Below are 23,925 nucleotides of genomic sequence, written 5' to 3'. Positions count from 1 at the left end.
CAGTTCAGACTTGGCTAGAGGGCTGTTCTGTCTCCTTTAGGAGTCATCGTTTTATCAATTTAATTTAGGATCCATTATAAAATAAGACTGACTCTTAGTGGTGAAGACTTTTTATGGCAGGCTCTCAGATGGTTAAAACAATTTAAATTAAGGCTAAACCACAAAATAGAATAAACCTAAAGAACAACACTGCTTTCTGTATTAATGACTACAAATGAGAGTTCATCAGATTCCCATAATCAACAATCACAAAGAAAATCAACAATTTGTAAAAGAAAAAAACTAGAATTGTAAATTTTTTGAAGAAAATGAAAATAAAAGCATAGCAACATTCACCTTTGCAAGGTGAAATTTTACAGTCGAAATCACAGTAATCTCAATTGGAATTTCATGTCAGGTTTAAGCTTGTCAAACTTTGACATGCTAATTTGCAGCGCTGACCAATAGAAGTTGCTAATACTAGTTGCAAGTTTACTTGATTTGGCAATGACCTCTCTGTGGACCGTGCTTCATCAAAGCTACACTACACATCTACAATGAACGAGCTAGTGCCTACTCGACCCGATCTTTGTCACTGTTATTAAGAAGAATACATTCAAGAAAAAGAAGTTCTGCATAAAAAGCTTTACATCTGCTCCTGCATTCTTCGCCTGTGTAATTCACTGTACAAAGGTGAAAATGTGCTTTAATGTTTGCCTGTGCAAAAGTCTTAGCTATTAACATTGCCATGATGTTCAAACCCTTAACTCTAATCATGACACTGTTACATAGGTCTTTACTTTTTACATTAACAATGATCTAAATCCACTTACATGCTCTTCTCTTTGAGCCACAGGATGTCGATCGGATTGTTTTAGCAATCATGAGAGATTTGAAGACAGAATAACTGTGGCCAAAAGCATAATTAAATGTATTTTTCTAGACAGCGGATGTAGCTTTTATCACACAACTCAATCCAGTTTGGTCCAGCCTTCCAGCCACAGAGCTCAAAGCCTTAGCTGTGCGTGGGGCTGCACAAACAATAGTGTTGACCAGCAAGTTTGTATTGGTATGCATGCTGATGGATGGATATACACACACAGCTGCTCTATGAACAGGAGACACAATTGCTGGATGGGTTCTGGAGTGAGTTTGAACAGTGAGAAAGACCTGTGCGTTAAATAAAGAGCGACATTGTGTTGATCTTACATGCACGTCACTGCTGAAGTTTCAGTAGCGGGTGAGATGTGTGTGTGTGTGTGTGTGTTAGGAAGGTAATTAAGTCCAGATGCTTAGTTTACACAGGGTACACTACCCATGAGTGAGTGTGTGTGTGTGTGTGTGTGTATGTGAGTGAAAAAGAAGATAGACAACTGATTAACAATCTAATACAAGTTCTGCTAGCATTAACCGAGAAATTACACTGAAAGCATGATCTCAGCCTTTTTATGGATCTCAAAGAATCATTTCTGACAGCAAGCTCAGATAAGAGAAACATCATACATACAAGCTGAATAGTCTGATTAAAAGGAGGGTATTCACATTTAATTTGCTCTTCTGAGGTTTAGGCTCTGCATTACAGTCATATGACCCTTCCCGACTGTGTGATTTTGGCACGCGGTCTCTTGTTGCCTCTCTTGTTTGGTTTGCCTGGCTGTTCTACAACATCCTCTAGTCTACCCCATATATATATATATATATATATATATGTTATTCTAAAAGAAAAGCATAAAACATTAAATCCTTTTGTATCCTCAAGTTGATAAGAAAACAGTTCAGATCATGTGGAACTTGGAAGAATTTGAGACAAGTTCCTATTGAGATCTCTGACTTTTAGCTGCAGACGTGGCGTTTTGGCAAATGTGAGCACAGTTTGAGACATTGTTGAAATTCTGTGCTCTTAGGGTGACAACACGTCCCAGTTACCGGGGAAAGTCCAAGTTTCACTAGGTGTGTCCAGGTGTCACAAAAAAAAAATGTTCTTATTAAATTGTAAATAATTACAGAATTCGGCTTAAATGCAAATAACATCCTTTAATTAATACCGCTGGCAGCTGGATGCCAGTAATTTGGCCGCCGTGTTGATTGTGTTTTTAAAAATCTTTTTCTTAGTCACTGAAAGCATCCTCCTTTTCTTCGTTCATCACCTGAAAAGTCATTGTAAAATATTTTAGTATTAAATGTTTCATTGCGTTTTGTTATATAATTTATTTCCACCCTAGTCTGGGTGTCTCAGTTTTAGACCTGTACAACCTCAGAAACACATTAGCGACAACTACGTTCTAATTATAAAATCTGAAATGAGACTCTGAAATAAAACTTGGTTACACTTTATTTTGACATTATAACTATAGGTAACTAACTCATATGAGTATTAGAAGACTGTAGGTTAGGGTTAGTGTACATGCAAAGTTACTTATAATAATAGTAATAATGTGCATGCAAAGTTATTTACTGTCAGTAGAATGTGAGAATCAAAATAAAGTGTTAGCAGGTATTAAACAGACCGTCTAATGAATCTAAAGACTGCTAGTTGACATTTACTTTTAGTTAGTAGAATGTCTAAAGTGGACTATTGAAATAAAGTGGTACCTAAAACTCTCGATTGCACTTTATTTTGATGGTCCTTTCTGCACATTCTGTTGACTATAAGTAACATTGCACTTACATGTCTACTCACTCTCATTAGAGTATTAATAGAGTATTGGTAGACTGGTATGGTTAGGGTTAGAATAAGTTGACATGTACTTGAAAAGTTACTTATAGTCAGCAGAATGTTCAAGGGGGACCATCAAAATAAAGTCTTACCAAACTCTCATTTTGATCTAAATCCCTTGTGAAATAGAAGCACACTTTAGCATACTTTTAAAAAGAATATAGTAAAGAGTGAACTAAATGTAATGTTTTCAGACACTTAACTGCATATTAATTGCAATTAAAAGAAAATATATTGTAGTTTACATTTATATTAAATGCAGTTGGTTGAACCTTACACTCTTAAAAATGCTGGGTTAAATACAACCCAATTGCTGGGTTTGTCCCTATTTCTAATTACTTCTGTTGTCTTTGAAATATGGTTAATGTGTACTTTTGAATATAATTACACATTTATAAAGATCAAGTACGTTAGATGTGTACACTGTAAAAAATAAGTGTAATTTTAATTGTAAAATTTTGTAAAAACGCTATGGAAAAAAACTGTTAATAGGTTAACAGTAAGTTCCCGTACTATGCACAGGGAAAAACTGTAAAATATCTAACCAGACATTTCATGTAATTTTACAGTAAAATGCTGTTAATTTTACAGTTTTTAGAAGTAAAAATAACAAATCAATGTATAATTTACAGTTAAAAACTGTAAACTGATATTCCCAGAATTCCCTGCATGACACTCCACATTTGAAAGTATTTTGTTTAAATAATTATGTTTTTTAAATAGTTTTGTTATTAGTTATGTATATTTGGGCTTTATGTTACATCTTCTGTTGTTTAATGAAAGTTGAATGCATTATTTAGGTATCATGTGTGTTACCATGATGGTGTTTTGTGTTTGCATGAATGACTCTGTGCACCTTCTATATATTAGTATATACTTCTGCTTGTGGCGAAGCTACTCGTGATGAGCTTTGATTCTTCATGTGGCTTTCTCTTTTACCACCTGCATTATTATGGTGGTTGTCAATATGTTAAAGGTACAAAACAGATTTTAATAGCAGTCTGCATTGTTGAATTTACTGGTTTACATTCAAATTTTCTTGTTTGTAAATTACAGTTACTCTTTATTTTAAGGTGTCTTTGTTACAGTGTAATTATACATTTAAGTACTGAGTAATATTAATTAATTACATGTACTTACTACATGGTTAGGGTTTGGCTTAGGGTTACTTGCATGTAATTATGCATAATTAATTGTTATTATAACAGTAAATACATGTAATGTGTAACAAGGACACCTTAAAATAAAGTGTTACCCATTCTTGTTTAAAGGAACAAAAGATTTATTTGAGTCTTTCAATTTGACACTATTACAGAGCGCCCCTCTTCAAGGTGCACTGTAACTGATGTTTGTAATTTGAACAGTATTTTACTGTAATATGTAGAGTAAGATACTGTAAAATGTGTATACAGTATTTTACTGTAAACCGCAAAGGATTATGGGAAAATATACGGTCACTACTGTATTTCCTCACTACTGTAAATCAATTTACAGTAGTGAACTTGCTCACGAAAAACTGACCAATGGCAGGCGAGTTCTTTTTTGACTGTTTGGTGGAAGTGGCTGTAAAAGGACAAAAGAGAAATGCACCGTTAACTCGACGAAAGGTTAGTATATTATTTCTGTTTAATGCAAATCTGCGATATTTTAAGATGTTTTCAGAGGTCAAGATTTGTAATTTGTACTTTTAAAAATAAAATGTTCAACAATTAAAAATAATATTATCAGAACTAAAGCTCATGAGTTATTGTGTGGGGTGGGGGGTGGGGGGGGGACTGGGTATGGTACAAATCATGGTTTACAGTGCAGTACCACAATTGGATTGTTTTTTACAGGTACATTTTTTTTTAAACTAAATGAAAATAAACTCTACAGTACTGATACTGTAAATGAAAATACGGTAATAATACTGTAAATTAAATACAGTAAAGACATTATTGTACTGTAAATGCAATTACAGTACTAATACTGTAAACATTTTTACAGTAAATTACTGGCATCCAGCTGCCAGTAAGTTACTGTAAAATTTACAGCAACCTATTTACAGTGTGTACTTAAGTGTGTTAAGAATCTTATGAATGTGAACTCTCTTCAAGTATACTTACTATAAGTGGCCTTTTTCAAGATGTATATTATCTAAAGGTGCGGGTTTTCAAAAAATAAACTATTTGATTTGCTGACGTGTAGAAGAAATACACACCACGTCTCTTTAATCACTGAATATTTGCTAGGTCAGGTTTAGGCCAGTGTCTGCTGAAGATCAAGGTGTCAGTTTAACAAAGGTAAAGCTGTCCAGATGGAGAAATGCGGTCATTGAGTCCAGGTGTGAGAAAACCTATTCTCTCCCACCCGTCTAAAACACTGGGGAATCTGCGTCCTTCCCAAACCTTCGAAACATTCCTGATCTGTGTGAGGAAGTCACAAACCGCCTGTCCCAAGCTGTATTGTCTGTTTTGTGCACACATACTGTAGACTCTGAGGAATTTATGGGTTCAAACGGATAAATCTAACTCACGGTCAGTATCGTCACCTTCAGTTTCAAGTCTACTGCAAACTGGGATGGCAAATCAAAGGAAACTAAGACTGTATATTCACCCAACAATGAAAACATTTTAAACTCATGTGACTCTTTTCTTTCTGTAGAACATGAAGATATTTGAAGAATGTTTTTGCCCACATCAGGGTTATTATCATTAACCAAAATGCATTACTTGAAATAAAACATAAAAAAAAAACTTAAATGTAAACTCTATTTCAGCTAGGCAACATTTCTCATTTTCATTCCGTACTAAATAAACTTTAGTAAAACGAAGCTACATAGAAACGATATTTTATACAATATAAAAATGACAAGAACACCCAACAGCGCTAACGGGTAACTCTCTCCAGCTACTGCAGATCTGTTTGCTAACTCCTCTATTATGTGTACACAGGGCGATTTCATTTTTTTTCACAATTTAACATGTTATGACTGGATATGTCAACATGCCCACGTTATTAAACCAATATAGTTGTCATGTCTTCTCAGCTTTTATTTCATTTGATGGGGAGCAGGTCACCATTAGAAAAATTTGGCCAGCATCTGTTCTGTTAAATAGCTTTTGTCATTTCTCTGGTGTCCTTCCAAAGGCTGTTTCAGAACAACTGCCGTAACAAGTGAGAGTTAAGAAGTCTGTTGGGGAGATGTGGGCCTCATTTCTGTATAGAAAGGAATCAGTATCACTTTCATTATAATATATCACTCTTCAGTTTCTCACTACAGTGCTGTACTCATGCGTATTGTTTGTAGATGTGTGTGTGTTGCGTTACAATAGCTCATGTTTTACACTTTCTCTATAAATCTGGGGTGCTTTTAACAACTTGTCAGTTTGGGACACATTTCAAGAATCCAAAGAGACTGTCGGTTTAAAAATTGCACTGCAGTTTGGATGTTATTGCATTAAATGAAATCCCCTGCTGCAGTCAGAAAACAGTGAGCACGTGGCTTCTCCAAGTCTGCGATGTATTAACATTTTCATGTGGTGAACAATACAGTGCAAATATGTTAATGAAAGTACATTTCTCTCCTATGCATGGAAGCCATTTGGCAGTTGAGATAAGTGTGCTTATCTGAAACTGTTCACAGATGTTTCTCTGTGGGGAGCACAGCGAACGAAATAAAATGGCTAAATTAAATGATTTAAATTCATAGATTAAATGTTTGATATTCGTCTTCATTGTGCATCATAAATTGATTCAGGAAAAATAATAGATTTCAGTTTAAAATGATCAGTTGTATCAATTTAGAAATGGATCATGTATGTCTTAAACACAAGCTCCAAAAATCATTAAAAAGTCAGTTCAGCTTCTGCACTATTTTCCAAACCTTCTCAAGTCTCTAGATGTGGGCCTCGCTGGAGGAGAAGATTATCAGCCAACAGAGAACTGAAATCATGTCATCACACACAGTAGGACTGCAGACGATTTGGAAAATGGCGCACAAGATTATCGACCAATATTATGATCGATAATCACCCATTTAGAATCATTCAAAATGAAGTGAAAAGATCTGTGGCACTGATCTTAGTGACAGATCTTGGTGAACTACACTCTTCACTACGACCATGAAGTGACTTCATAATCTAACTGACTAAAAGACATTCAAGCCTATTACCATCAAGCCTTAAAGGGGTCATATGATGCGATTTCATTTTTTCCTTTCTCTTAGGAGTGTTACAAGCTCTTGGTGCATAAAGAAGATCTGTAAAGTTGCAAAGACTAAAGTCTCAAATCCAAAGAGATATTGGAGGGGGGGGGCAAAGAGGAACCCAAAAGAAAATATTCATAATCCCAGCATGCTTTTACACATGAGCCACAGATTAAAGCTGCACTGAAATAAATGAGCAGGGATACGGTTTATTCTGTTATTTTTTCTAATTGTGCCCTTGGTTTTGAGGGCTTCCATGGGTTTCTGTTTTGAGGGAAACATAAAGTGAACGGGTTCACCCCTGCTGGGTCTCATTTCAGGCCGGGGTTTGGGGAGGGATATGCAAATGCGTCTGTCCTGACTGCGGCCCCCTCAGAGCTGCAGCTGTAGTCTCGAGCTCACGCGCTGGACTGTTGACTGAGGCATCTGAGCGCTCGCAGCCACTCCTGCTTTAGTATTCTGCTACTGCTGCCCTGCCGCTCCGTCTTTTCTCTTTGCTTTCTCTTCTGTCTGCCTGTCTGTCTCTCTCTCGTGTGAGTGGTAAAGTGGGCAGGATGGTGCCAGAACAGCAGATGTTTCGATTGCAGCACTGCTTGCCCGCCAACAACTGAAGTCAGTGCTCCAGAGAAACCTTGTGGGACTCAGCAGGGAAAACAAGCAACACTTGACAACCTCCGGACCCTAAAGCCCAGCTGACTTTGCTCCCCTCCCCTATCCTCTCTAGCTTTTGCTTTCTATACACTTTCTCTGTGCACTTCCACTTTATGGATTTTTCTGCAAGTGCTTTTGTCAACCTTTGCTCTGCTACTTAAAGATGAGGGGGACATTCGCATACGGGGGTCTTCTGTTAGTCACACTGCTACTGACTTCAGCGGATGCCAAAGGAACTCTCTATGGAAGCCCATACAGATATAATCTACACAAGTCTGGGAGCGTCCCACAGTACAGCCCTGGAAAACCAGCGGGCCACCATAAGTAAGTCAACAGTAAAGCTTTATTTGTGTGTGTGTACTGCACAGAAGCCCAATTTATCTCGCATTAGTGTGTGTGCTCTGCACAAGGAATGAAACGTCAAGAATTGACAGCAGCGTCCTGCAGTTTCACATGCTTCATCTGCAACTATTTTAAACAACATTTTCTGATTCTTTTATAATTACACACGATTTGGTAGCATGTTTGATTAGGGAACACATATTCACTATTAATTATGAGTTGTCTCTCAATAACTCCTAATTTGCTGCTTATTAATAGTAATGTAGTTGTTAAGTGTAGGTAAGGGATAAGGCTAAAGGATCTAAAACATGGTCATGCAGACTAAGGCATTTATAAGCACTAATAAACAGCCAATATACTAGTAATCTGCATGTTAATAAGCAACTAGTTAATAGTGAACAGTGTTCCCTAATCTAAAGCGTTACTGAAGATTTTTAGCTAAAACCGTGGTCCTCAGTGATTCATAAAATGCAAATCCTTGGCTACCGTCACTTTGAGAGTAAAAAAAAAAAGCATATTAGGCAACACAAAAGTATAATACCCGTGGCTTCTGACGATATGTTGAGGTCTTATGAGTGAAATTATCAGTCTGGGCAAGAAACTGAACATTATTTACTATCTTATTAGTGTTTTATTACATTTACATCTTGGATGGCCTGAGGGTGAGTAAATTAAAAACAAATTTAAATTTTTGGGTGAACAATCCCTTAAAATACATATAAGACTACAAATTCCCACATGTATTGCCAATGAGTTTGAGGCATGGTTATGTTTAGGAGTAAGGGTAGGGTTAGGGTTAGGCTCATAGGGTTGGAGATTTTTGGGGTAAGGGTTTGGGTTACTGCTACACTCTAAAAAAATGGTGCTATATAGCACTAAAAGCATTTTTTTGGCTTGTAATCATAGGGGAACCACTTTTAGTGCTGTTTAGCACCTATTTTTACAGGTGCTGTATAGCACCTTTGTCAAATGGTGCCATGTAGAACCATAAGAGGTGCCATTTAGCACTTATAGCACATATAGCACTCAACAATGGTGCACCAATCATAACTCATCCATGGATCCCAGCATGCATTGCGACATGAATATATTATGCAGCTGCATTGCCTTAGTATTTTCTTTTATTCTTACTATTTGCTGTTATTTTTGTTGTGACTTTTTGCTGCCCTGTATTGTGATGTTCAAAAATCATATCAAAATGATCAGAATACTTTGTCACCATTGCTGAGATTCACATGCTGATTCTTCATGTCTATGCGTGACAGAATTGAAACCTCTTTATAACCCATAATTCTAAAAGTGGTTTATACAACCTTCTCACATTGTCACGTAGTATCGTAGAACTGCAATGACATAAAACTCATAAAAGAACTACATATTTTGATAAAATGCAACCAGAGACTCAGACGCATGAAATGATTTTACCATAAGTTCCTTGCCATCACATATGTGCTTTATAAACACGATTGTATCAGCCCAAGAGAAACTTATTTTTTAAACTTAAAATTAATGTCAAGGGTCAAGAGGCAACTAAAGCAAACACTATTCACCAAAATGGTAAGTTTAAAAAAAAAAAAAAAAACATCTAAACCTTAATTCTCAATAAAGAACTTCTGTTTTAGATACTCCAGAAATAAAGTCTAACTGGTCAGTAATGTGTGAAGTTGGTGTTGCTGTTTGTGGAGAGGTCCTTTTTTTCTGAGGTCAAAGGTCTCGTGGGGGCCCTGGAATATTTCCTTATGGGGGCCTTGGGGGCAAAACTAATTATATCTTCAAGAAATAGACTATATTTTAATGTTGTTTTAACCCTTTCCCCAACTAAACTAAGAGACTAAGAGAGAGTTAAAGAACCTTTAAAGAACTATACAGGGGCTTACAGGTTTTACGGTAGTGGTGCTATATAGCACCTCATCGACTGAAGAACCGCTGAAGAACCATACAGGGGCTTAACAGGTTCTTTATACGGTAGTGATGCTATATAGCACCTTAACCACTCCAAAGAACCACCGAAGCACCTTTTTTTTTAGAGTGTAGGGGTAAAATTAACAGTGCAAGTACAAAAATGAAGTAAATGCATATAAAAGTACTTTACTTGTACTTACAGTGCATCAGCATGTCTGGACATAATAAGTAAACTGCTTTAAATGGTTAATTACATAGTAGTTAAGGCCACATAATATAAAGTGTGGGCAAAAAATTGTAGGAATATGTATTTTATCTTTACACATTACAATTAGGACTATGTCTCAACTCGGCGGCTCTCAACTTTGATAATGTACCCATTCCCAAGCAATTTGAATCCGGCTCAAAGATAAGTAGTTGTCATGTTCAGAAAATCCACATCAAAGACCTGCTGGCATAGGAATTCTGAAATGCCAGTGGTATCAAATGCAGATTGCAAATGTTGGCAGTGCAGTTGTATCTGCCTCATCTGTCCTCAGTGACTCATGTTCTGAGCAGCTTCTGCTACCACACAAACTGGTTGTGTATTTGAACATGTTCATGTTTGGTCACTAGGGAAATCACAGCAGTCAACATTTTAAGGCATCTTTGGCATGTTCCTGATGCGAAGGCTGTTCCAAACGGTAGACAGCATGATTATACTGCCTTCTAAGATAACTTCTTTTGGCCACAATCTAAGGCAGCATCTACTTCAACGAGAAGGCAATCCCAGAATGCATTGCAATGAGCTCAGTGAAGATATTCCATCCAATATTGGACAAACAAAGGGAAATGTTCTCTGCTTTAACAACTTTTGTGAAATAGAAGTACACTTTAGCATACACTTAAAAAGAGTACTTATGATGGAAGGAATATAGATTAGAAAGTGAATACACTTACACATTACACAATACACACTAAACAATACACTTCATTGCAAAATAAATCTGTTTTCAAACACTTAATTGCATGTTATTTACAATTAAATGAAAAACTGTTATAGTTTAAATTTATATTAAATGCAATTTTTGACCCACTTAAGTAGGACTTATGATTACTTAGAGTATATCACTTTATATGCAATATCATAATTCTTCCATCATATTTGAAATATGGTTAAAGTGTACTACCAAATGTACTGACATGCATTTGTGGTAAACTAAAATTAACTTTGTTGTTATTTCTATTAACATATGTTTCTCATGTCTTTAAATATAGTTGTCATTACACATTAGTAGTGATGAAGTTACAATTTAATACATTTTAAATATATTAACAGTAAATGTAATAAATAACTCTACAGATAAATTGCAATGAAGTACTTTATATGTGCTTTAGTATTTTAGTCTAAAATCACATCAAAATGTTCTTCTTAAGGATGACAAAAAGATTATTAAAACATTGATTTAAAATGTACTTTAAGGTAAAGATTTAACTTAAAAAACACTATTGCAAAGTGCACATTTTAAAAGTTTACTTGAGTCATGAAAGTGAACTCGCTTTAAGTTCACTTAAGTGGTCTTTTATTTAATTAATATTATATTATCTGCAAGTACAGTTAAAAAAATAAAATAATGCACATACAATACAATTAAGCTCACTTCATTTTCACAAGGGAGTATTCGACCTGACTGAGAAGATTCACCATAGAAGAGTTTATGCTAATGTCTACTACGGTACAACGAAAAAGAAGGTGCATGTGAGGTGCGTTTTGAAGTGCACGTCGACTCGTTATTGAACACAAAAAAGGTGCAAAGCTGTCATTGGGGTGATACACTCTTAAAAATAAAGGTGCTTCACGATGCCATAGAAGAACCTTTTTGTCTAAATGGTTTCATAAAGAACCTTTAACATCTGAAGAACCTTTCTGTTTCACAAAAGCTTCTTTGTGGCGAAAGAAGGTTCTTCAGATTATAAAAAGTTAAGAAAGAGATGGTTCTTTAAAGAACCTTTGACTGAATGGTTCTTTGTGGAACCAAAAATAGTTCTTCTATGGCATTGCTTGAAGAACCTTTTAAAGCACCTTTATTTTTAAGAGTGTACCCTAGGTGCAAAAGCTAAAAGCTACATTAGGCCCTTTCGCACTGCTTTAGTTCCAAAACGAAACATACGGTACTAAAGTACTGGGACGATTTTGCGCGAACTATTTCCCAGTACCATTTAAAGGGTTGCATTCGCACTGACAGTGTGTACTAGGAAGTGACGTAAGCCGGTCGACAGCGACGTCATTTGTGCGCAGCGTTCAACAACAGAAACAAAGAACAACATTAACAACAGGAGGATGGAGGATGCTGTGATCGGAGCTGTGTTTTTGTTGTGTCTCGCAGGTTTCACAATAATGGACATGGAAAATCGACGTATACGTAAAGCGATTGAAAGAACGGAAAGGAGGACTAAGAATCTCCAACGACAACTGGCAGTGCTACATTTGCTACAAGTGCCTGCACTTCAGCGTCCGTCCATCTATCGCTGTTCTCCATACTTGCGAAATAAGTTGACATGCTTACAGTATGTTTACACGGCGTTTTAAATCATGGTGGGGGAGGGCGTTTTCATACGTGTTTGGCCAATCAATGTCTACTTGCGTCACGATTAGTACCAGTTGTGCTGGTTAGACCCTGCTCTGGAGTAGGAGCTAATTTGGTTCTCGAAAAAGGCAGTCCGGTACTAAAAAAGCACCCAGTTCCGGCAGTGCGAACACGCCGAAAAGTGGGTAGTTCCACAATTAGTTCTGGTACTATGAAAAGGTTCCTGCAGTGCGAAAGGCCCTATAATTTATATAATTTACCCCTAAAGTGTACATACAGTATTAGTACTTTAAAAGTACATACTAGTACCTTTTGGAAGGGTACCACCTCACTACTGTTTTTTCTGAGAGTGTGTATTATCTGGGCAGATAGTTAATCATATTATGTTTGATTTGTTTATTGTTTATATGATTTGTTTATATATGCTGTATACATACTGTATGTGGTATACATTAATTCCTGCAGGTGAGTTATGTGTTTACATACATTTGTCAACATTATGCATTTGAGTTAGAAACTATGATGCATATCCCTAATTACTGTATATAACACATACTGCACACGTGAATGAGCATCCCATCAACAAACGTGTCCAGGAAAATGTCACGTGTAGTTGTCTGTATGACTAAACCTGATTAGCACATCACAAGAGCTTATCATTTAAGAAAGAACATATGAGAAGAAAGCATCCCAGATTTACACAAAGTCATTATGTCTAGCTAACTAAAATCTTTGCCAGAGTGATCTTGAATCTTGATCATGTAATTTTAGTTCTAAATGTTTCTCATATGTTTCACATTTTTCTCTTTATATCATTCAGTGCAACTGAAAGATCAATTTCTGCAAACAGCAGCTGCGTCTTTTTGATATACAACTAAGACTAATTTGAGTTTTTAATTTGGCACAGCAACATGTAATTGTTTTACATCACTGTTTTACCACTGGCTGGCCCTAAGCTCACAGAAGTAGTATGTGAAAGAGAGAGGTCATTTGACTGACTAAATCTAAACTCTTGAAGTTTTAACATGCATGCTCAATCATAATAATAATCATACATTTAGACCTAAAATATGGTCCTAATATGCACCCAAATTCATCAATTAGACACCTGCATTTCTTAGTATATTCCTTTAAAAAAGTCCTCTTGACATGTTTATAGCTGGTTAGCTATTTTACCTAATAAACATCTGGTTTAACGGCACAGACATTTGTCGGTAACTATATCGCCCCCTTGAGTACTGAGGTTTGTTACCTCCACAGGAATGCACATTAAGTACAGTAAATCTGTATTAAATGCACTGCGCAAAAAGTCAGGGACTGTGGTTCCATTTCAAAACAAAGTAAGTTTATAAGACAACATTCAAACTGAAATAAAGCCTCATAAGACTGTCTGGAACACTTTACATAGGCAGCAACTCAGTTGCTGAAAAATCATCTGTAACACCAGTTAAAAATGTTTTGATACATTTCAATATTAACAGAAATCAGATTACATCTTTCCAGTTGTCAGTTTGTCACAGTATGTATTAGGAGGTCAGTTAACAGACTGCGATGGTTCATGAAAGTATGTGATTCTGACTTATCTAATTGTCTATGGACAGCATCTGTGTCACATCTGTTGACACAAACAACAATTTAGATTTTTTTGTGTATGTGTACACATAACACATACAAGCTGTTTAAATGAACGAGAAATGTTTAAAGTTATGTAATTATTACAGAAGCTTAACATGCAAGCAGACACCCCGACAAATAAATGTTTAGAATATACAATGCATTTGAAGTTTATCCAACTTTTAAAAATGACGTATCTTCTTAGCATGAGACTGGTGGGATTCATTTACTAACATCCAATTCACCTAAGTGCTTTGCTAGTGATGAAAGAGTGTGTTATTTTAAATACTGATTCTATTAAGACCATATCACCCAATAAAAGTCAGCACATTGGGCTGTGTGAAAACTTAGACAATAGACTTTATGATCAGAATTAGGTCCAGTAGTAGAAAGTAGTGATTACTTGACAGTTCTGTTTCAGCCAATAAATGCCATGTAACCATGCCATGTGGCATCATGATAATCCCGATTAGCTGTTGGAGCCACAAGAACGTAGCCTCAAACCCTTCACTAGTGATTATACTGAGCTTTGACATCCAAATATCTGAAAGTTAATTTGATATTCTCTGAAAAAAATTGTCACTGGCAAAACATCTACTTTGATATAAAAAAAATATATTTGTGATTTGTGAAGATCCTTATTGGCAGCAGAATGACATTGTTACAGCATTTACTGTACCAGCAGGGCCTAATTGGACCATGCTAACCGGCCAGACCATGACACCTCTGGCAGACAACCAGAAGTTTCCCCATCCAGGAACGCAGCCCATCCCAAAATGATTATTATATAAAAAAGATAAATGTACAGTTATAAACAGCTTTACAGTAAGAGTGCCAGAGACAAAGATGTTCTGCTTTGGAATTTCCGGCTTAAAGTGTACTTTAAACATATTTCCTGTTCATTTATACATGGTAATTGACACCTTGCCACAGATGCGTTCCATAGTGATTAGGTCGAAAATAACTGATCCATCTATTTCTGCATGTGTCTTTGAATGCTGTCCATGAGAGCAGGTCAAATTAGCATGAGTGAAAGTCCATTTATATTGCTTCTCTGAACTCTGACTATTCTGGAGGACGGATACAGTATCTGAGAACTAAATGTATCCCATTGTTCGATAGCATGTAGAAAAGCTCCTCTTTCTTTGGTTAATGGATCCTAAAAAGCCTCCATGCATCGTATCTCCATGTTTATACTGTCAGTAGCCCCATCCCTTCAAGAACGACTCTTTAAGACATGACCAATGACTGAACCCAGTGACCGATGAAAGATTGCTTACATTAGTGCGAGTGAGAGAGTGGATGAGATAGAAAGAACAATGAAAAAATAGATAGAGATATTTATATGGAGAACAAGGGGACATTCTGGCACAACTCCATCTCACAACTGTAAGCTTTAAGTGCCATTAAAAGCTTATGACATGCCTGTGCATTACTCAAGGGTGACTGGGGGTCATTTTAAACAATGCTGGCCATTTATATTTTGATTATGAAAATCCACAGCCAAATCCTGAGCTACATGATGGTCTAAAACAATTTGTGTGGCTTGGTAGTTGTGTGGCTGTTTTTTTATGCTAGTCACATGTAGCCAGTTGGTCCAAGTCTGGTTCATTTATCAGCTTATTCTGGACAATAAAGACAGTTTAGACAGGAAGAGATAATGTGACTGGCATGTACAATTACCAACCACTAATGGGTTATATGAAATAGATAAATATTTACTAGCTACTAAATGGCTCAAATGAAACTTGATTGAAATTTAAAAACCACAAACCTCATCAAATCCAATTATTAGACTGTTAAAAACCTCCCACTTTCAGACTTCCAGAAACTGTGTTGCAGTCGGGCAATCTGATTGGAGCTTGCCATATTCACTAGTGCTGTCCAGCTTTATTTTGCAATATGCATTAGACGGCTGAGATTAATTTTGCTTCTCTTTTTTCAAGTGGTGTACCTCAGGTGTATGTACTGAGCCCCCTCACATTATCCATTCTTCACTGCATTTTATCTCCTGAGATGAATCCGGCACACACAGAAGACACAGCAGCTGAAAGATGTCTCCAACAGTCTCAAATGCCTCTTTACACCATTCCTCTGACAGATGAACACACGTTTTCCTCATGCTGTGTGGTCTTTGTGGTTTGGGAGACCGGCCTGCACAGCTAATATTCGTCTTTCATTTGCAACACACAGATCACAGGCGCTGTTTAATACATCACAGGAGGCTCTTAGATCACTTTACATGCCTGACAATATGTTAATTTGTCCGTTCACAACTCATGATACTGTAATTCGAGCAGCATCGCAAGTTCTTTGTTCCGTCTGAACAAACGCAAATGCATGCAATTCTTGTAAAGGGGTTTTGGTTGTTGAACATTTGTTTTTTGCAGTCATTGATAGAAACTTAAGCAATGCTTGAAACTTTGACACGTCTAACATGAACACACTCTTTATGTGTAACGTTTTCTCTTGTTCTTCCTGTGGGCATAATTTCACGTTGATTGAATGAACCCGTGTAGATATGGTTGAATTGGGTTATGTATACATGGGGAACATTTGGACACCTGGACTCATTTTGCTTGACTACAGAGCTTGTCCTTTTCTTCCAAGTGTGTGCTCACCTGACAAACAAATGCTGAATGCCAAAGTCTGTTTTTCATTACACGCAGACAGAAATTCTAGATCTTCTACATTTAGTTATTTATGCATGTATTTATTCCCTTCATTTTCAGTGTTTGTACAGATCTGTTTAATGCCACCTACTAAAGAAGGCAAGTCACAGGGGTCTTTTATTTTTGTTACTGTAAGTGAGAAATGGTATATTATTCACAAAACACAACTTTAGACATACTTTTTTTTTTAAGACTTTTGTTGTATAATAAGTAATTTGTCACACTTTAGTTTGGGGACCAATTCACACTTTTAATGAACTATTAACTACGACTTCTGCCTCAATAAACTCCTCATTTGAATAAGGGATTAATATGTGCTTAATAATATGTTAATAAGTACTAATAAACATCCAACATGTTAATAATATGCATGCTAATAATGGTGTTTTATAGACCCACAGTTGAATTGCAAAATTGCAAATATCAATAAAAATATACATATTTTTAAGAATCTCGAGGCTGCTTTAAGATAGCAATGTGAATTTCTACCAAAATCCCAGGTTAGTTCCCTGACCACACTTGTAATTAGATTCATTAATGTCAGGGGTCACTACACCTGAACTCTCTTACACGCTGTGAATGACTGAAGCTCTGTAACAGCCCAGATCTCTGAAGCAGTACCACTGTTGAACAGCAGGACTTTGAGTTTTGCTCCAGGCTCGCTTGGTAAATGCCAACTCCAGTACAGCAACGCATGGCTGCTCTTCAATCACGTACTCTTCTTACTATGGGCACTCTGTGTGTTTAGACACATGTATATGTGGGCTCTACAGTGCATATTTATGGCCAAATGTGGGTTTCCTTATGTGTTATGTATGTGTCACTTCAACAAAACTGTGTTTGTTTCACAGCAGATAGCATTAGACTTCCATAAATCAGATCTCAACAGCTGTTGAACTGTGTAATTACTGTATGATGTGGTTCTGAATTTGAGTCCCTTGGTATGAGTTTGTAAACAAGTATATACTATACTTTTTTAGTAAACATTTTCAGTAGCTGAGAGGAAAGCCACTATAAAATCAGATATATAGTACACATATTATGTTATACATGATAAAATAAATGTTTTAATGATATAAAATGCAATACAAATCTCAAAATTGTAAAATATTGACAATTTATTGACCTGGTCAGTCTATTACTGTTATTTTTGCAGTATGCAGCACACAGTATGCATATTTTAGTATGCAAAGGGATATCCATTGACCTACCATAATTGCTAAATGTGCACTATATAACAAAGTCAGCCCAGATCTCTGAAGCAGTACCACTGTTGAACAGCAGGACTTTGAGTTTTGCTCCAGGCTCGCTTGGTAAATGCCAACTCCAGTACAGCAACGCATGGCTGCTCTTCAATCACGTACTCTTCTTACTATGGGCACTCTGTGTGTTTAGACACATGCTCTACAGTGCATATTTATGGCCAAATGTGGGTTTCCTTATGTGTTATGTATGTGTCACTTCAACAAAACTGTGTTTGTTTCACAGCAGATAGCATTAGACTTCCATAAATCAGATCTCAACAGCTGTTGAACTGTGTAATTACTGTATGATGTGGTTCTGAATTTGAGTCCCTTGGTATGAGTTAGTAAACAAGTATATACTATACTTTTTTAGTAAACATTTTCAGTGGCTGAGAGGAAAGCCACTATAAAATCAGATATATAGTACACATATTATGTTATACATGATATAATAAATTTTTTAATGATATAAAATGCAATACAAATCTCAAAATTGTAAAATATTGACAATTTATTGACCTGGTCAGTCTATTACTGTTATTTTTGCAGTATGCAGCACACAGTATGCATATTTTAGTATGCACGGGATATCCATTGACCTACCATAATTGCTAAATGTGCACTATATAACAAAAGGCACTGAATAGAAATACTGTCCAACAATGCAAATCATACAACTTGACCTTCCATTTACTGTCTGATGAATGACCCGTTCACAATATCAATCATGGTTTTGATCTCGTTTTTGAGTCATTATTTGATCAAACTGTTAAAAATGAATAAATTTTACTCAACATAGTAAATAGATAGATAGATAGATAGATAAACAAAAGCTGCAAAAATAAACATGGCTCATAATGAGTTCATGAGGCATATTATTGTTTAAACTGTTTGTCGCTGCTTAATCTATACTGTTTCACATGCTATTTTTGCTACATAGCCAGTATCTCTCTCTCTCTCTCTCTCTCTCTCTGTTGTTTCTCGTTGCGGTGGACTCTAGGCAGTTGCTATAGTTGCACTTCAGATGTAAAAGTTTGAATGGATGTGAGTGAATGTGTTCATAGTGAACACTGAGGGCAGGTTCAGCTTGGAATGCTGGACTGCTGAGTTGCTCTAATGCTTATTGTTTAGGTGATTTGATGCTTGAATGAATCATTTTGCTGCATTTTTATAGTTTTTGTGAGGATGTTAAACTTTAACTTTTTCCCTTGGGTAGCTGATGTTATTTTGCTCGGTGAAAAAGTAATTTTACTTTCACACTTATAAAGTGAAATAATATATGATGGTTTCCATCACGAAACTCGTAACACTTCTAATTGGATCGTATCTTTTCAGACTTTGATTGATTTTTCATGTCTCTTTCTTTATAACAGGAACTTCTGTGCCTACGTTGTCCAGAAGAACGTCACCTGTGTAATGCAAGATGGAGTGGCCACATATGTCAAACCGGAGTACACTACCAAGTGCATATGGGGACAGAAATGTCCTGTGCTCATGTAAGTCAAGCATTATGATTCTTGAATAGAATAACATGGAGGGGTTTTAGGTTACAACTAAATTTAGTTCCAAATGTGGAATTTATATTTTTCAAAATAGCAGGAGATGGTCTCAAATATTTCAGACTTATTTTATATATAAATATTAAAAAAAACAGCGAATGATATATGTTAGAAGCTATTTTGTTATTGATACCATTTGCAGTGTTATTTGGTGTTTGAGCAGTCAAGAACTTTTGTGTACTTTGAGTACTGTTAATATTATATTAATATTATATATTATGTGGCATTTGTATGTAAATGTGTGAGATACTCAAACTCCATCTCCATCTGAAATACGGAAGCATGTGTTTTTAAACTGTATAATAGGCTGCATCATTACTGTCATGCCTGAACATCAGTGAATAAAACTCCTGAAGCTTATCTCCTCACTGAGTTAATTCTAACTGATGTACACAGGGCGAATGGATGGCGAAGTGTGAAGTTCTGTGACATTCAGTGTGTTTTTCCCTGCAGGTATCGGACACTCTTTAAACCACAGTACAAAATCGGTTATAAAACCATCACTGAACTGGAGTGGCGTTGCTGCCCAGGTTACTCTGGAGAGAACTGCGGTGATGGGACGACCTCCAACCCGGATGCGATGATGCCACCCTTCAAAGGCTCTTTCCCTCTGCCCGGGGTGAAGGGTTACCCCAGGGGTCATCCCAATATCCCTGTATCAAGGCTGGAGCCTGGTAAACCATTCCCCTTTCCTGGAGGTCACCCTGACAACAAGCCCATCCCTAGTGGATACCTGCCACCAGAGACTCCTAAAACAACTTATGGTAAGTGCAAATTACACAGCTCACACTCCCAATGTGCCACCATTAGCAATTTGACTATGAACACTGCAATTAATATTCAAATTTGGGTTAAGTATGGTTGTAAAAAAAAACAAACAGATTATGATAAAGTAATGATGATGATGGTGATTATTATTATTTTTTATAATCTACTCCAGGGGTTTCCCAAACTTTTTAAGGGTTACCCCAGGGGTCATCCCAATATCCCTGTATCAAGGCTGGAGCCTGGTAAACCATTCCCCTTTCCTGGAGGTCACCCTGACACCAAGCCCATCCCTAGTGGATACCTGCCACCAGAGACTCCTAAAACAACTTATGGTAAGTGCAAATTACACAGCTCACACTCCCAATGTGCCACCATTAGCAATTTGACTATGAACACTGCAATTAATATTCAAATTTGGGTTAAGTATGGTTGTAAAAAAAAAAAACAGATTATGATAAAGTAATGATGATGATGGTGATTATTATTATTTTTTATAATCTACTCCAGGGGTTTCCCAAACTTTTTTTTTTTGTCAGCCAAACCTCAAATATTTTCTTGAAATACCCTATGATAAATATATAAATAAATATATTTGTTGCTGAGTCTACATTACATTCACACTGGTGTTTTAGAAACACAATCAAACTGAATAATAATAATAATAATAGTAGTAGTAGTAGTAGTAGTAATGTTATTATTATTTTGCTTTAATTATGAAATTTAAGAGAGAAACCCTGGAGCACAAAACCAGTCATAAGGGTCAATTTTTCGAAATTGAGTTTTATACATCACCTGAAAGCTGAATAAATAATATTTCCATTGATTTATGGTTTGTTAGAATAGGATAATATTTAGCCGAGATACAACTATTTGAAAATCTGGAATCTGAGGGTGCAAAAAATTAAATAAAATATTGAGAAAATCATCTTTGAAGTTGTCCAAATTAAGTTCTTAGCTATGCATATTACTAATCAAAAATTAAGTTTTGATATATGTACAGTAGGAAATTTACAAAATATCTTCATGGAACATGATCTTTACTTAATATCCTAATGATTTTTGGCAAAAAAGAGAAATCAATAATTTTGACCCATACAATGTATTGTTGGCTATTGCTACAAATATCCCCCAGCGACTCAACACTGCTTTTGTGCTCCAGGGTCAAATATTATAGTTGTAAATTACAACTGTACTGTAAAATAAATATATCTGAATATATATTTAATTTAGAATAAATTTAAATATGTAAAATATATAAATGTAGTTAAATACATACATTTAAAATAAATATTTGATAATAATTATAATAATATTATTTAACACTATAAGTTGCAATAATAGTATTTATATCATAAATTCGTCACTTTCAATAATCAAACTCTCAAGCTTTAAACATTTTAACTCCTCACAACAAATGCTGTAAACTTCTGTGAACAAAAACCTTGGAAATTATATGAAGGTGCAAATCCTAGAGCATGTTGCATTCCCAAATGCATGTTAAACTCACAGCACAGTTTGCCACATTTACTGTGTATCATTTACTGCTGTTATCGTGCAGCCTAATTTATTTATTTAAATTGTATAATGTATATAATTAGCTTTTCACAAACCCCTGCAGATGGGAAGCCCTGATCTACACCTTTCTAATTTCCTAAATGTAGTTTGTAAAGTTGTAAAAGTTATCTTTTACTCACTTCTAAGGTCCAAAAGCGGGAGTCTCTGGTGAACGTTTAGACCGCATTGAAGAAAACCTTCGTAAACTCTCTCAAGATCTGGACACCTTGAATGGCTTGGTGACTGGCATGGAGGAACGTCTGCGAGTCTCTCTTCGGGAGGACACTAAGAAGATGCTGACCATCTTGCTCGGTGGTTCCCCACGGCTGCTGGATACCTCTGTGGGCTTCGGGCTGATCCCAGAGGGCACGCCGCATGGCTTAGACGGTGAAGAGAACCTCCCTGGTTTTGGAGAGTTGGTGGGAAGGGTGATGGAGGTCAAAGATGAGCTGAGAGCCAAGAGCGACATACTGGACGAGATCCGTGGGATGGTGATGGGACACGACGGCCAGCTAAAGAAGCTGATAGACACTGCCACAGGGAGGCTCATCCCTGGAGATCAGCGGCATCTAGAGGAACTTCTGGACTCCAGATTGACCGGCATGAGGGCGGAGGTCCTCGATGGTTTTGAGAGGAGACTGACGGGTTTGGAGAGCCACTGTGATGAGGGAATCGGTCAGGTGTGTTGATCACTGAACTTTGCGCTAGGAACTAGTTGGACACTTGTGCATGATGGCGTTTTTTTTTATTTGTTCTAAAGTTTTTTAGAACAAATAAAGTCAGCATGAACCGGAAATTGCGACTGACTTTTCTTTCCTATTTTGATATTTATACAAGCTTCAAGATCTTGATTTAAGATTTAAAATCTCTAATTAAACTAAATTAAACTAAATCTCTAATAAAGCTCTAAATAACAGCATACTGTATAAGGCATTTACATTGACATTTTATTTGAAAATGGCATGAATTCAAAAGGGCACAGTCAAAATTCAGTTTTTGAAATACATCAATATGTCACATTGCAGCATACAGTAGATATGCACAAGCAGGGAAAACTGAGTGAACACTAAATTAATAATTACGACAATTTAGAATCTTAAGATTGATACACTTGCTCACACACCTTTTAGGTTTGATGTTATAACTTGATTATCATGATATTGTGAACATTCAGCACATTAACTACCTCACCTTTGTGATGAAGACAGCTCGCAAATATTAATTGTTAATTAATATTATTTAACATTAACTGGACTCTCCCGTAGGTCAGCAAACATATCAATATTCAAGCATGCATTCATTTTTGCATCATGTTGCACAGTAGCAACCTACTCCCCAGCATGGGAAATCTGTTGAAGTTTAACTCACTTCAGAACATTTATTCATGGATTTGCGCTACGCCACGGCCTGCAGCATCTTCACACACAGACCAAACTCACTAGAGAAGTGTGACATAATATACCTCTGTAAATAAATACAATTTAAATTCACGTCTTGCACACTTTAATGCCCTTACACTCCCTTCGAACTGGAATCATGGAGGAACATCCAATGATGTTGACTTTGCAGGGCACTTAGTTAAATAGAACAAACGTCTGAAGTGATAAGAGAAAAATATCAAATGTGCAGAGCGCGGGATCGTGAGGACTGGAATCGAGAACCACTGTGCTACGTAGATGATAAGAGTGATATTTGAAACATCAGTAGGGTGCAGCAGGGATGTAGGAGAGCTGAGATAAGGATCCTTTTAGCAGCAGTTCAATCAAATAAAATGAGAACATCCACAAAGGCACAGGATCGACCCAGCCAACATGTATATGTGGGCCCCACATGGTTTATGCTGGGTCTACATGGGTACCAAGTGGGCATGGTCCCAAAATGGGCATCTTATCTGGGGCCCACTTGGGTCAGCAAAGTAGGTCCCACATTGGCAAAAACAGATGGGCTCCCTATGTGGGTCCTAGTTGGGTCACAAATGGGAAATGAGTGCATGGGCTCTAAATGGGCAACACAAATGGGGCCCATATGGGTTTAACAAATGGGTTAGACATGGGCAAATACAATTAATCCCATATAGGCTGCCTACACAGATGCATCGCATCCAGTGTAGACAGAGTCACTGATTATAATGGGTTCTATTGCATTTAGTCGCGCCGTGCTGCGCTGCTCGC

General features: G+C 36.6%; 1 protein-coding gene across 1 annotated transcript in view; it reads left to right on the top strand.

Moving 5' to 3' along the window:
* The first annotated feature begins 7,695 nt into the window (after nucleotides 1-7,695).
* Nucleotides 7,696-23,925, top strand: part of LOC107566176 (EMILIN-3-like) — a 28,364-nt gene continuing 12,134 nt past the window's right edge. The window contains exons 1-4 of the mRNA XM_016251553.1: nucleotides 7,696-7,856; nucleotides 19,247-19,369; nucleotides 19,886-20,196; nucleotides 21,902-22,434. Of these exons, the coding sequence (XP_016107039.1) occupies nucleotides 7,696-7,856; nucleotides 19,247-19,369; nucleotides 19,886-20,196; nucleotides 21,902-22,434 (1,128 nt within the window). The remainder of the gene's footprint in view (nucleotides 7,857-19,246; nucleotides 19,370-19,885; nucleotides 20,197-21,901; nucleotides 22,435-23,925) is intronic.

The sequence above is a fragment of the Sinocyclocheilus grahami genome, unplaced genomic scaffold, assembly GCF_001515645.1.
Source record: "Sinocyclocheilus grahami isolate Dianchi unplaced genomic scaffold, SAMN03320097.WGS_v1.1 scaffold1054.1, whole genome shotgun sequence".
Lineage (NCBI taxonomy): Eukaryota > Metazoa > Chordata > Actinopteri > Cypriniformes > Cyprinidae > Sinocyclocheilus > Sinocyclocheilus grahami.
This window is presented reverse-complemented; position numbering and strand designations above follow the sequence as displayed.